This window comes from Pristis pectinata, chromosome 4, assembly GCF_009764475.1.
Source record: "Pristis pectinata isolate sPriPec2 chromosome 4, sPriPec2.1.pri, whole genome shotgun sequence".
Classification (NCBI taxonomy): Eukaryota; Metazoa; Chordata; class Chondrichthyes; order Rhinopristiformes; family Pristidae; genus Pristis; species Pristis pectinata.
Window position 1 is genome coordinate 62,843,428 of NC_067408.1, and position 15,440 is coordinate 62,858,867.

The 15,440-nt window shown below is 43.9% G+C and overlaps 1 protein-coding gene across 1 annotated transcript in view; it reads left to right on the top strand.

The window, feature by feature from the left end:
• dgkh (diacylglycerol kinase, eta) overlaps positions 1-15,440 on the top strand; it is a 395,761-nt gene that overhangs the window by 339,694 nt on the left and 40,627 nt on the right. Inside the window, exons 27-29 of the mRNA XM_052013887.1 lie at positions 79-171; positions 2,975-3,094; positions 8,219-8,327. Of these exons, the coding sequence (XP_051869847.1) occupies positions 79-171; positions 2,975-3,094; positions 8,219-8,327 (322 nt within the window). The remainder of the gene's footprint in view (positions 1-78; positions 172-2,974; positions 3,095-8,218; positions 8,328-15,440) is intronic.

Below are 15,440 nucleotides of genomic sequence, written 5' to 3' on the forward strand. Positions count from 1 at the left end.
TCCTTCTGCAAATGAATGACAATATGTAAAGAGGAAATCAATCAGCTGATGTTTCTCACTTTTGTTTCTTCTCTGCAGAATCTTACTAGGAACACAGCAATTGAGATTGCCAGTAATGTGAAAGCCCTGCATAATGAAACAGAATCATTGCTTGTTGGAAGAGTTCCTCTGGTAAGATGGTAGCATCCACCCATTGACAAGTACTTATGTATGTCATGTCTAATATGGTGTTACAAATGGTTTGTCTCATGGGCCATACAGTAGTAGAGACTCATGACAATAAAGATAAAGAAAACTAAACAAGAAGGATAAAGGCAGCCTAAATGGAGACACTCGAGCCTTGTCTCAGTGTTCCTGACCTAGGGTCTACATTCTCAAGGAAAGTTCCTCTTGACCCCCCAAAGACAATTGAGAAAGTTTTAAGAGACTGCAGCGATAAGGAATACTCTGCTACCTTCTACAGATAATGGTGTTGGTCACACTCAAATGGCACAGTGGTGCAGCTAGTAGAGTTGCTGCCTCACAACGCCAGAGACCCGGGTTCAATCCTGACCTTGGGTGCAGTGTGGAGTTAGCACATTCTCCCTGTGACTGTGTGGGTTTCCTCTGTGTGCTCCGGTTTCCTCCCACATCCCAATGATGTGCAGGTTGGTAGGTTAGTTGGCCGCTGTAAATTGTCCCTAGTGTGCAGGTGAATGGTAGAATCTGGGGAAAATTGATGGGGATGCAGAGAGAATAAAAATTGGGATTATTGTCAAAATGGGGTAAATGGATGTTTGGCATAGACATGGTGGGCCGAAGGGCTGTTTCTCTATGACTCCTAACTGATTGTGCATTCTTGTGCTTTGAATCCATGTATGCAGTATGAGTTGGCAACTTGTCCTGAGGTCAACAGTTGGCTGTTGAAATGAATACCTTCTCACATCTAAACCTAGTTCCTGAGTTAACATGCTCATGTTCCCTCCTTTTCCTAACTGTACCTAACTCAAATAGGCTATATGGACTTAGTATAAAATCTTCATCAAATATACTTCTCTATGATAAGGAGCCAGCATTTCTACACCATCTTTGCTAACTGTAACTAGTGTGTTCCCCATGCTTTCATCAAACAATGCTTCCATCTATCCTTGAGTCCAGATGCAGGGTCTCGACCTGAAACATCAACTATCCATTTCCCTCCATAGATGCTGCCTGACCTGCTGAGTTCCTCCAGTGTTCTGTGTGTTGCTCCAGATTCCAGCATCTCCAGTCTCTTGTGCTTCTAACTATCCTGCCCAGTCAACCAGTTTTGATCTTTCCCTCTCCAGTAATTTTAGTAATGAAGGTGTTCAATGAAAAAAAAATTTCTTTAAGCACCTTTTTTTTTGCGGGGTTATACACGACAGTAACTGGGAGATTATCTTTAATTCCTGGAGAAACTAGGCCAGTCCTGTTGAGTTGGTAACCCTACTCTAAGCCTAATGTGGTAACCAAAAACTATTAAACAGTATTAATCCAGTGGCCCTTTGCTGAACTTCTTCCTTGTGTTTAATATCACTGACCATCAGAGAGGACCAAGACAGATTGGATTTAATCAAATCTGATACTTTCTGCTTAAAAAAAACTTTGGTTTTAAATATGGTGTTGTGGTTTCCTTTACATGTTTCTCAAGTGATATTATTGACTTAATTTGTGAAAATTACAGTAAATTCATAAACTTCATTAAACTAGAACAAAAAACAGATGGTGAGGGCCCCAAGTTACAACTAGAAGAAAGCTGGTGGACACAGAAAAGGCCCTGAATCAGAACTGAGAGTTATTGCTCATCAGATACAACACTCTCCGCCAAAACGAACAGCTCACAATATCACACAATATTCGATAACTCAAATACTTCTGTGGAGCCCCTAAAGTGCAGTTTGTGATGTGGTGCCTGAAGGGGATTAGGAGCATGATGGTTTAAGAGCCAGATTGGTTGGTATTGACAGAATGAAAACTGCTGCCTTCAGAACATTTCCGTTTTTACGAGAGATTAAATGTGTTTGCAGAATTAACTCATTGAAGATAAAAGGAAGGATACATCAAAGAGCAGCCTATCTAGCAACGAGCCTTCAGCCCAAGACTGCCAGTGATATGCTTGGGGCTCATTATTACTGGATGTGCTTCTTTTGAACTTAGCCTGGTTTGGGGCAGGAAGTCAGGTACAATAACAACTTCTAAAAGACAAATGGACAGGTACATGGATAGGAAAAGTGGAGAAGGTTATGGGCCAAACGCTGGCAAATGGAACTAACTTGGATGGGCATCTTGGTCGGCATGGACCAGTTGGACCAAAGGCCCTGTTTCTGTGCTGTATGACTCCGTGCAATTACCTGAGGCAATTAGAACTTTATGGCCAGTAATGAAGGGAATGACCACCATTGAGTCCATGAGAGGAAGGAAAACACATTGGACCACAGAGACATGCACAATGCAAATCAGTGTCTGAGGATGGAACTGAACTGGGCATGGGGATGGCGAGGAGAAGCAGAGACTGGTGAGCAACCACTTTGGGTGGTGGGAATGAAGACCAGACTGTAGTGGAACTGGAGACACTGAGTCAAGGTGAAGAGTCTTGACCTGAAATGTTGACTGTCCATTTCCCTCCATAGGTGCTGCCTGACCTGCTGAGTTCCTCCAGCATTTTGTGTGTAATGGAACTGCGTCAGGTGGGAGGGAGGGACAGGGTAGAACTGAGTTGGGTGAAGTTTCTAATGGTTTGAAACATTATGATCACTCAGAGGCCTCTTCATCCTCTGGGTATAGAGACTCCAAACCTTGAACGTCAAAATCTGTGTCCATCCTGTTTCGACACACATGATGCATTATCAGCGAGTCTTCTGCATTTAATCAAATGAAGGAATTGTGCACATTTAACTTGCAACAAGCAGCAGTGGCTGTATATTCCGTTGTGATTTCAGGAACTAACTGCTTTACTACTTTGCACTTCTAACAGCAACTAGACTCGCCTCAGGAAGAGCAGTTGTCTACAGCGTTGCACCTTGTGGACGTTGAACTGCAAAAGCTTGCAGAAGTTCCATGGCTTTACCACGTGCTGCAGCCAACAGCTGAAGAGGTATAAAGAGGCACTGTTACTGTTTGCAATTTATGAAAACAATGGCTCCTGAATCTGGTAATTTTTCATGTCATATGGGATGAGAACGGTATAATTATTGTCACATGTACCGAGATACAGTGAAAAGCTTTTGTTTTGCGTGCCATCTAGACAGATCATGCCATACATAAGTACATCAAGATAGTAAAAAGGAAACAGAATGCAGAATATAATGTTGCAGCTACAGAGAAACTGCAGTGCAGGTAGACAAGTAAAGTGCAAGGGCCATGACAAGGAGATCAAGAGTTCATCTTTAGCATATGAGAGGTCCATTTAAGAGTCTGATAACAACAGGATAGAAGCTGTCCTTGAGTCTGGTGGTTTGTGTTCTCAAGCTTTTGTATCTTCTGCCTGACAGGAGCGGGGAGAAGAGAGAGTGACCGGGCAGGGAGCGGGTCCTTGATTATGTTGCCTGCTTTCCCGAGGCAGCAGAAAGTGTAGATGGAGTCAATGGAGGGGAGGCAGGTTTGCAAATGAACTGGGCTGTGTTCACAACTCTGCAATTTCTTGTGATCTTGGGCAGAGCAGTTGCCATAGCAAGCTGTGATGCAGCTGGATAGGATGCTTTCTTTGGTGCATCTGTAAAAATTGGTAGGAGTTATTGTGGACATGCTGAATTTCCTTAGCCTTCTGAGGAAGTAGAGGCATTGGTGTGTTTTCTTGGGATAGGCGGATATTAGGGAATCCGTGAAAAAGAGAGGGCGTTCGGGGGATGAAGGCAGGAGCAGCATTCCCTCTCGTGACTTTTGGTGTCACAGCTGGAAGTATTAAGATTGGCAATTCCTGCCTCTGGTTTATCAAAGCATCTGCATCCAAATATAACGAGAATCCCTCTCAAAAGAAGGAACTGTGGGTTACAGATTCTGGAATCCTAGAGCATGTTGCATCATCTCTTACTTAGCTGTCATAACTTTTGCTCCTGTGTATGAAGACTCTGGATTCACATCCGAAGACTTAATCCAGGATGATATTTCATTGTGATGCTCAGGGAGTGCTGTGCTTTCGGAGTTTCCAACTTTTGAATGAGATATTATATTGAGATAAAAACAGAAAGTGGTAGAAAGACTCAGCAAGCCAGGCAGCATCTGTGGAAAGAGAAACAGTTAATGCTTCAAGTCTGGGACCCATCATCAGAACTGGGAAAGTGAGAAAATAATTTAGGTTAGGTAGCAGAGGGGGGAGGGCAATGGGTGGATCAAAGGGAATTTCTCTCATAGGATGAAATAACTTGACAATTAAGATAAAATGGAGCTTGTTTGTGTAATGTGTAGCTAATGTATAATCTGTGTGATGTGTAGTCTGACTATACAGGGGAGAAAAAGGAAATGGGAAAAAAGGGATGGCAGGCAAAGTGGCCATTCAAACAGAAAGAAAGAGCAAGTTATCCAAAGTTGACTTCTGACTGCCCTTGTAGTTGGAAGTAAAAGATTCCACATAATGTTTCTGAGAACAGATGTTCTACCCAGTGTACCTGATCCCAGCATCTGCAATATGTTGTGTCTCCACTATACCCAGTATCCTGTCTTATCTCCCACAACATGACTAAAAGCAGGCTGGTCTAGAAATTTGGACATGTAGTGGTGGTTTTTTAACTGCTATATTAATGAAAATGAGTTATTTCTGGAGCGGAATGCAAATAATTTCCAGGTTCGGCTGTGCCAGACCAGAAAATTGAATTGTTGTGGTGTGACTGTCAAATGTGCTTATGTGGATGATTCATTTTCCATCAAGCATGCACTGACTGGTGGCCTTTCCTTTAGTTTTTTGGGGCCTGAACCACTACTAAAATTGTTAGCAGCAAACCCATAACCATGTCAACACACTGGGGCAATGACAGATTAACATGGCTCTATGGGCGCTGGTGAATTTCTAGCCCATTACATTTGATCACTTTGCAATTTGTAGGACCTCCCCCAGATTGGTTGCCATCTTTCTGCTACATTCTCAGTGACTCTAATGCAGGAGTACTCTGTTGGTTGTTGAACTCTTTGGGATACCCTTTGGTTGTGAAAGTCAAAGACGAGTTTATTGTCATATGCACAAGTACATGTATGCACAGGTGCAATGAAAAACGTACTTGCAGCAGCATTACAGATGTATAGTGAAAAAAATTGTATAAAGGCAAATCATCCATCTCCCACACTTGCCGCAACTTCAGCCTATCCACCATCCTCTGCTACCCTGAAATTAAAATAAGACCCCTACAATTAGCCAATTTCAGGGACTTAGTGATCTTTCTAGCTACTACAGTGGCCCTGCTAGTGACAGGGACTGTTTCAACATTCCAGATTAGCATCAAATACATCCTGTCCAGGTACCTACTCCACTAGCTGAAACTCGTTGAGCTCAAATGTGTCCAACCTGAAGGCATTGGGCTTTTGAGCAAAAGCTTCATTCAACACAGTAGGTTTTAAGGAACAACTTGGGAGGGGGTAGCAGAGAGGTTTAAGGGTGGAATTCCAAAGTTTGGACCGAGGTATCTGAGGGCTGTCTGTCAGTTTGGCATTAACCTCATGTGCTTATATCTAACAAATTGGCTGGAGAGAAAGCTAGAGAAATGAAATGAGGAAAATTCTTTTACAGTGAAAAGTATGTCAATGTGAGGTATTCTTTTGAACAAGTGCAGAAAATCTTGGGCAGAACTGACACCTCTGTGCTAATTAGCCTTAGCTGCCTCTGCCACATAGTAAGTACTTCCTGCAATGTGACCCCTTCAAGCTGCACTCAAGGAAAAAAAAACTTGTCTTCTGTGGCTCCAGTAGATGGCACCCAGACCCTGTGTGTTCTCCAGTTTGAGAGGTATCCACTGAACGGCTTAATGTCCACTATCAATGGGCAAGCTTCCAAAAGAAGATCTGCCTAGGGGCCTCCACAAGGCAGATAGGGCAGGAGGCACAATTGCTTCATCCCCAACTCCATTGAAGGGCTTTCCCATGTCTGTAATTACTGGTCAGCTTCTCTCTCCGCTCTCAGGAATCCCAGAAAATGCAGAGAATCAAGAGATTGGATGTAGTGTCCATTTTTCACTCTGCTTTTCCATGGGAAGTGTGAAGGAAAATAGGTATTTTATTTCTAAGTCACTGAGTAAATATGAAGTGTACAAGGCAGTAATGAAATTAGTGTGTGTTCACTCTGTGCCATTGTTGGAAGAGCCTAAGTGATTATAGAGTCATAGAAAGAGAGACCGAGTCTCAGAGGTATACAGGATAGAAACAGGACCTTCTGCCCACCAAGTCTGTGGTGGCCATAAGATAAGATAAAATATTTACTTATTAGTCACATGTACATCGAAACACACTGTGAAATACATCTTTTTGCATCAACCACTATTCACACTAATCCTACATTAATCCCATTTTTTATTTTGCCCCCCTTAACTCCTTCCAGATTCTACCACTCACTTACATACTAGGGGCAATTTAGAGTGGCCAATTAACCCACCAACCACCACGTCTTTGGGATGTGGGAGGAAAGAGGATTACTCAGAGGAAACACATGCATTTACAGGGAGAACATGCAAACTCCACACAGACAGCACCTGAGGTCAGGATTGCACCTGGGTCTCTGGCGCTCAGAGACAATGGCTCTACTCAAAGCCAAAGTCGATTTATTGTCATATGCACAAGTACATGCATGCATAGATGCAATGAAAAGCTTATTTGCAGCAACATCACAGGTAAGTAGCATCATATAAGCAGCAATCACAAGAAAAACATATATTAAACATAAATTATCCCCAATTTTTACTCATGACTGTGATTCTCTCTCTATGACTCTATAATCAGGGTCTTCCAACAATTGCACTACTGTGCTGCCCTGGTTGTTTAGAAGTGAATGCGTGGGCATTCTGCATGCATCAGTGCTGCACCAGGAAGGTTTTTCTTGGCCACATTAAATTGGAGGGAGCAAAGGCTGCTTGTGACCTGGTAGATCTGTCCCAGTGTAATGCAGGTTGAGTCCTGAGGACAATGACTTCCATACACCATGGGAGAGGCAGTGTTGATTAAGGGGAATATTGCAGTGCTGGAAAGAGAGAACATCCTGGAAGGATCACAGAGGGAAGCAATCTGTTTAGAAATAGGAATCAGTAGATGTACAATTATACTACTGGGTCTATTCTTTATCTGCCGTTTAGAGGGAAGGAGATTGAGGAGCAGGGAAATTGCAGAGATGTGCAAAAATCATAGGGTAGTGATCACGGTAGACTTTGGATAGCTGAATGCAGACTGGGATAGGGCAACATTGAGGAAGAGTTTATGAAGTATGTTTGGGGAAACTTCTTCTTCAGTGCATTTCTGGCCCAACAAAGAAGGGGCATTGGTGGATTTGGCTCTGAGAAATCAATCAGACTAAGGGAGTCACAATGAACTTTTATAAAACACTGGTTTGACTACACAGCTGGTGTTTTGTGGACAGTTCTGGCCGACACAATTTAGATATGAAGGCTTTGGAGAGGGTGAGAAAGAGATTTAACAAAACAATATCCAGTTCTGTGGATAGACTGGAGGAGCTGGGGTTGTTCTCCTTGGAACAGAGAAGGTTGTGAGGAGATCTGTTGAAGATACCAAAAATCAAGAAGAGTGCAGATGCAGTAGGGAGAAACTATTCCCATAGGCAGAGATTCAAGATCTAAGGGGCATGGAATGAAGGTGATTGACAAAAGAATGAGAACTTTCATGAATAAAATTAATTTTACACAGCAAGTGGTTATGGTCTGCAATGCGCTGCTGGGGGTAATAGGGAGAGAGATTGAATTGACTGAATTATAGCTTTTAAAAAAAAAAGTTGGATTAGTTTCTGAGAAGAAAAAATTTGCAGGGCCATAGGGAGAGGCTGGGATAGTGTGACTTGTGGATTGTTTGTGCACATAGGCAGTATGGACTTGATGGGCTGATTGGCCTTCTGAAATGTACCTATCCTATAATCTGCTGGCAACAATGAAAACAGCTACCAGTTTGGAGAAATGCTTTGCCACCTAGAGCTGGGAAGCTGGAAGATTTAACTCCTCACGAAGCATTCAAATGATATGAAATCTAGTTTGCAATTTATGATATGAAATCTAGTTTGTAATCTAATTTTTAACAGGACCATTCTTTGGAATTTGCCAAAAGAAACAGTCGAAGTGCTATGTTCCGAATTGTGCCAAAGTTTAAGAAAGAAAAAACCCAAAGGCATAAGGCAGCCCCTCAGCCAGGTAAGGTGTTGTGTTTCTTGACTGTTGGTCATTGTTGTCACTTCAACGGTGGATTGTATTTTCCAGTCACCGGATCCCTTTCTGAGGAACTTTCATTATTTATAGAAATGTCTGGGTTATTACAGGCATGAAGTTGAAAAATAAATAACTGGCTTGGTTCACTGATCAACATTCCCAGCAGAGGGTGTGACCCATCTCCCGAACCTAGCACAAAGATCAACGTGCCCCATGTGATTTTACACTCTTTGGGTACGCCTGATGTGGACTGTGAGTCTACATACCAACAGCAGCATTGCAAAATCTGTCATGTAACCACACCACCATCAACCCCCTGCCCCCCCCACCACCAGATCACAAGGAGAAATCAAGCAGGAACATGTCTCAAACCTAGCATTTTATAAAGGCTGAATGTGAAATCTAACTGCCAAAGGGGCTTCCAGTTACCTTGTCTTGTGTATGGCATAGTAACTGATATTGCAGTTAAATTCATTTCAGTAAAAAGCATAGACTGGGAATCTAAAATAAAAATAGAAAATACTGGAAATACTCAGCAGGTCAGGCTGCATCTGTGGGAAGAGAAACAGTTAACCTGTGGGTTGCAGGGAAGGCAGATTAACAACCTTCCTTCATCTCCTTCCCAGTTCTAACAAAGGGTCTTCAGCTGGAAGCGTTAGCTCTGTATCTCTTCCCACTGATGCAGCTTGACTTGCTGAGCATTTCCATCAGTTTTTGTTTTAGATTTCTAGCATCTGCAGTTTTTTTTTATTTTTTACTTGTTTTTTTTATTCCCATAAACTGGGAAACTTAATCTGGAATGACAAACAATCTGCTAAAAGGTCTCAGTGGATCGAGCAGCATCTGTGGAAGGTAAGGAATTGTCAATGTTTCGAGTCAAAACCCTGCATCCGGACAGAAACGTCGACAATTCCTTTCCTCCCACAGATGCTGCTTGACCCGCTGGGTTCCTCCACCAGATTGTTTGTTGCTCTAGATTCCAACATCTGCAGTCTCTTGTCTCCATAGGTCTAGAATGACTTTTTTTGGGGTCATTCCAATTGGAGTAAGGTAGTTTTGCAATTTAAATCAACATTGTGAAAACAGCAAAAAAAAATTCTGAAGGTTTCTAAGAAGGATTATTCTGGTAAAGTACTTTGGACTAGAAATTCTGTCACACCGTGAAACATTTTTGTGCATTAAACATTTAAATCTCTGTCTGAGCACTCTTGTGATGCTATCATCAGGTAAATAGCAGGCTTTGCACGGCATCCATTTCCATGCATGTGATACGAAGTGCACACAGTGTGTGGAGTGTGCTTAGACTGGGCCAATTCTTCTACAGCACTATTTTGTATCACGTTAGAAGAGAAAACAGCATGGGCAACTCACAGTGAATCAACAGTGTCCTCTATATGCTGAGCTTGTAATATTTAAAGAGGTAATCAACTACTTATGCCTCTGGTTGTACTTGACTTACCAGGCTGGCTGAGGTCACAAGACAGAAGTCTTAGGTCACAGAGCTATAGAGAAATACAGCACAGAAATGGGTCCTTCAGCCCACTGAGTCCACACTGACACACATCCTTACACTAATCCCATCATTATTCTTATTTTATTCTCTGCATCTTCCCATTAACTTCCCCCAGATTCTACCACTTACCTACACACTTTGCAATTTACAGCGGTCAATTAACCTACCAATCTACGTTTTCAGGAGGTGGGAGGAAACCTGAGCAACCAGGGGAAAGCCACAAGGTCACATGGAACTTGCAAATTCCACACAGACATCACCGGAGGTCAGGATTGAACCCAGGTCTCTGGAGCTGTGAGGCGGCAGCTCTACCAGCTGCGCCACTGCACCGATGGTGAAGCAACGTTCAGTAAATACAGAAGTTATTTCTTCAGCTATTACTTGTTTTCCCCTGAGTGTTTCTGAGGTGGTCTCGCTGTGCATACTGCACAAGTGGGCACTACTGGGGAGGGACAGTGGCGTACGTAGACAAGCCAGAAGACCTCAGAGAAGAAGGGTTCATTCCCCAGACTCAAACCCTCCAAGAATCTACCTCAAGTCTCTTAGAAGTAGTGATTGCAGAAGCTAAAGTTTCTGGAATCAGTGGTGACAGAGGTATGTAACCTTCTGCAGGCAAGCTCCAAGTGACATTTTCTCCATGCTAAACTTCTTAGCCTCATTATATGTGGCAATAGGTAACCAGCATCATTATATGTGGCAGTAGGTATCTCATCATTAACAGCATCCAACATGTCACTGTCTGCTCAAGAATGGGGACCATCACTTGTGGACACATGCACTAGTGAAGATTGCTGACTCCTTGGAGGTACAGGGAGTGATATGTTGCACCTGTGGCACTCCTGCCTCCCTATACAAGCCAGGAGATCCAAGTGAATCACAAGAGTTATTCTCACTTTCTGAAAATACAGTGTATTAGTGAAATTTCTCCTGGTCAATACTGTGTTTCCCGGGAACTTGAGTAACTGCTTTACTCACAGGCAGACTGCAGTACCTGCTGTATTTCAGTCACTGTACCATGTGGAGGCTGTCCTGTTCCACATGCAGCTGCACCAACCAGAGCGACTTGCCCCCAGCGGCCCAGGAGAGTGGTTGGGGGGGGGCACAAGATGAGATTCTAGAGTCTGGACCATTCAGGGGCATTCTACTGTCCAGAGAGGGTTGTGCCATCTTGAGTGCTCAGTGAACTCTTCACCAGAGGGGTAGACCATGCAGAGGAGGAATGTGTCAGCAGATGGTGATGAAGACAGGCCCTCTTCAGGGGTGTTACCAGGGAGGGTCTCATTGCCCAGAGGTTCACTTCAGAACCCCACCCCACTAGCACTGTACCAGGCAGGCATTAACTGTGGCACTGATATTCTGGCTTGACCCCAGTGGCTTTGGGATTGCCTGGCGCTTCAGTGTCTATGGACATAAGAATTAGGAGCAGGAGGAGTTTATTTGTCCCTTTGAGCCTGTTTTGCCATTCTTCAAGATCATGGCCGATCTTCTACCTCAGCACCATTTTCCTGCTCTATCACCAAATCCCTCAACTCACTCACCATCCAAAATTCTGTTGCTCTGTGTTTTGAATGAACTATCGATTGAGCATCCAGGATAGAGTGTTCCACAGATTCACCACTCTCTGATTGAGGAAATTCCTCAGTTCTAAATGGCCTGCTTCTTAATCTGAGACTGTGACCATCGGTTCTAGACTCCTCAGACAGGGGAAACGTGCTTCCTGTATCCACCCTATAAGAATATTCTAAGATTCAATGAGATCCCCTCTCATTCTTCTGAACTCCAGTGAATACAGTCCCAGTCTACTCTATCTGTCCTCGTACCATTCCTGGAACCAGACACTGAATCTCCACAGCACTCGTTCCATGGCAAATACATTCTTCTTTAGGTAAGGAGATCTAAACTGTACAGAATTTTCCAGGCACAGTCTCACCAAGGCCCTACATAATTGCAGTAAGACATCTGTCCTCAAATCCTCTGGTAATAAAGGCCAACATACCATTGATCTTCTATTTGGGAGCATCTGTGTCATGTGAAGCAGTCATTACCATCACCTGATTGTTTACGGCATGAGAGTGTCCAGGCTCCACAGTGCAAGCTTTCTGGAAGAACATTATTCACAAAATCAGGCATATTCCTGCTTTCCACAGCCTCATGCGGAATTTAGGTAACTTGCATCATCGTATTCTAACCTTGCACAAAGGTATCTCTATGTGAAAGGGTACAAATAGCTACACTATACTATTCTTCCTCATGAAAGAAACATTGAGACTCTATATCCAGCTGCGTTAACATTGGTCAGATCACAAAGGGTCAAGGAATACCAGACAACATGAATGCTGCTTTCAACCAAAAGAAGAATGAAACAAGAAACTAAGATTTTCATCAGTACATTTAGTTTGTGCAGTCTCATTGAAGTTGATGGTGACGGGCTCTGTGAGTCCATTTGCAGTGTTATAGCAGTCATCATTTATTCTATGTCTGTGTTCAAGAAAGGCAAAGTCACAGTAAATGGTTGGTATCAGCGGCAGCTTTCAAGCAGCATAATCTGTTGCCTGGGTACATGGGATTTCACAGGACATACTCCAAATGACACAGCTGCCATGACAAAGTGACTTCCTTCCTGTGAGAAACCTTCATGTCTTTGCTGATGCAGGAATCAAATCAGCTGATGTTACCTCCGTAGGTGTGAAAGAGAATTGGTTCATAAAATTATATTGATTTCGTCATAATCACAATGAGCACACTGACCTGAGACAGTCAAAATTTTTTAAGAAGTCACTGGATAAAGAGGGAAAACGATGCTCTCCATTGTTCTCTCCCCTTTAGTGGCCACCTTTGTGATGTCTTCAGCAGAATCAGAATCAGATGCATTACCACCAACGTAAGTGATGTGAAACTTGTTGCTTTGTGGCAGCACTGCAGTGCAAAGACATAAAATTACTATAAATTATAAAAATAAATAAATAGTGCAAAAAGAAGGAATAACGAGGGAGTGTTCATGGAACATTCAGAAACCTGATGGTGGAGGGGAAGAAGCTATTTCTGAATTGTTGAATGTTGGTCTTCAGGCTCCTGTACCTCCTCCCCAATGGTAGTGACGAGAAGAGGGCATGTCCCAGATGGTGAGGGTCCTTCGTGATGGATGCCACCGCCTTGATAAGAGGCACCACCTCTTGAAGATGTCCTCAATGGTGAGGAGGATTGTGCCAGAGATGGAGCTGGCTGAGTCTATAACCATTTGCAGCTCTTGTGATCCTGTGCATTGGAGCCTCCATACCAGGTTGTGATGCAACCAGTCAGAATGCTCTCCACTGTACATCCATAGAAATTTGTAAGTCTTTGGTAACATACCAAATCTCTTTAAACTCCTAATGAAGTAGAGCTGCTGGCATGCCTTCTTCATAATTGTATCAATGTGTTGAGCCCAGGATAGATCCTTCGATGCCCAGGAACTTGAAGCTGCTTACCCTTTCTACCGCTGATCCCTCAATGAGGACTGGTGTGTGTTCTCCCGACTTCCCCTTCACAAAGCCCACAATCAATTCCTTGGTCTTGCTGATGTTGAGTGTGAGGTTGTTGTGCGACACCACTCAACCAGCCAATCTCCTCTACGCCTCCTCGTCGCTATCTGTGATTCTCCCAACAACAGTGGTGTCATTGGCGAATTTATATATGGTGTTTGAGCTGTGCTCAGCCACACTGTTATGAGTGTAGGGAGAATAGAGCTGTGGGCTAAGCACGCATCCTCGAGCTGCACCTGTGTTGATTGTCATTGAGGAACTATTAAACCTAGAGTATATTATGACATTTAATGTTATAAATTAAAACTGAAACCAAAGAATTCAATGCTGAGGATGTGCATAGTTCAACTTTGTGCTTTCCTTCAGTGACTTCTTTCCAAGTTGGTTTGCTTGGCCTCCCACTTTTACACAGTGGTCTGCCTGTGGTCATAGCCACAGTGGTGGAAAACTGCTCTTCACAGCAGAGGGGGCAGCCTATGGCCGTGAGGATCCGCTGAGGAAGGCTCTGGGTCTGGTGGCAGCTGCACTGATGTGGTATGATTGGCAGCAGTCTGGGATAGGTGCCTGTGGATCATTGTCAGAGCTATAGAGGTGAAAAAATGATGGGAGAGTGAATTCCTGTTTCATGGAATCACTGGAACTTTCACAGGCTGAGCCATAAGATGGCCTTGCAATCTGAGGGAGCCCAGATTGCAGCGCCATTGTCGCCACTTCAAGCTCCATTGATTTTACAGCTGGTCACAACATGAGCTTTGGGAGGGGATGACACTTACTCTGCTGTGTTCAGGCTCAGGGCAGCCTTTGGTTATGCTGCCATGGAAGCTCTTCCATTGAGCACTGTGCCATGGATGAGTGAGTGATTGCCAGTGTGGAGCTGACATGGTGCTCACAGCCCAGTGATACAAGAAAATAGGAGCAGGTTAGGCCACTCGGACCCTCGACTGTCTTGCTGTAAAATAAGAACATGACTGATCTTTGCTGCCCTCAACTCCTTCCCTGTGCCAGTTCCCCATAACCCTCAATTCCTTGATTTTTCAAATATTTATCTATTTCCACCTTAAGTATATCTAATGATCCGGCCTCCACCACCCCTGGGGGCAGAGAATTCCAGGGATTCACTACCTGCTTATTTTCTCGCTATATCTCCTTACTTATAACTGTCCCACCAGTGGAAATATCCCAACATCTACTACTAGCTTCTTGAGTGTTGTTTGAAGTTTGACACCACGCAGGACATAACTAGCCAAGTATGATCTCCTGTCATTCTCCAGTCATAAATAGGATAGGCCAATGGTGAAGGGAGTGTGCTGGTGAAAAGAGCAGTCAGAAGACTTGTGCATGGGCAGGGGGAGAACATAGGAGTGCAGTGAGGGAGAAGGTATCAGAAAGAGAACATTTGTTGTTTGCCTATCTTCACACTAGGTGAATTCGGATTCTGCACAAGGTACTAATTCCACGACACCCGAACAAGCACCTCTCCAGCTTAGAACGACATTGGAATTGTTATGGTCCCCCTCTGACCTCCTGAGCCAGGCAGCATCTCCATGCCATTTTATCTTGCAAGAAAGTGATTCCAATGGGTTGATGAGGGATGGCTGCTGTGGTGGAATAGGTGTTAACTACCTGTGGGGTTGTATTTGATTTGAGGGTCACAGCACCAGCTCGGACCCAGGGTAAGGCTGTGGAATATTTCCTTGTGCTGAGCCCAGGTCTGTGGTTGACTTGCCCCTGATCTCCCTGGCTACCTTCCCCCCATGCTGCTTGGTTTCGGCATGGGGTTGTTGGGGGGGGGGGGGGAGGAGGGTTGGCAACCAGAACAATGAGCTTGCTGTCCCTTGCCCCTTCCTCAGCTAAGGAGCCATGCAAGCTGCAGAATTATTAACAGGGCGACACAGTGGTGCAGCAGGTCCAGCTGCTGCCTCACAGCATCAGAGATGCCGGTTCAATCCTGACCTCCAGCACTGTCTGTGTGTCAGTTTTCATGTGACAGCATGGGTTTCACCCAGTTGCTTCCCACATCCCAGTGATGTACTGGTGGGCTAATTAGCCACTAAAATATTGTCC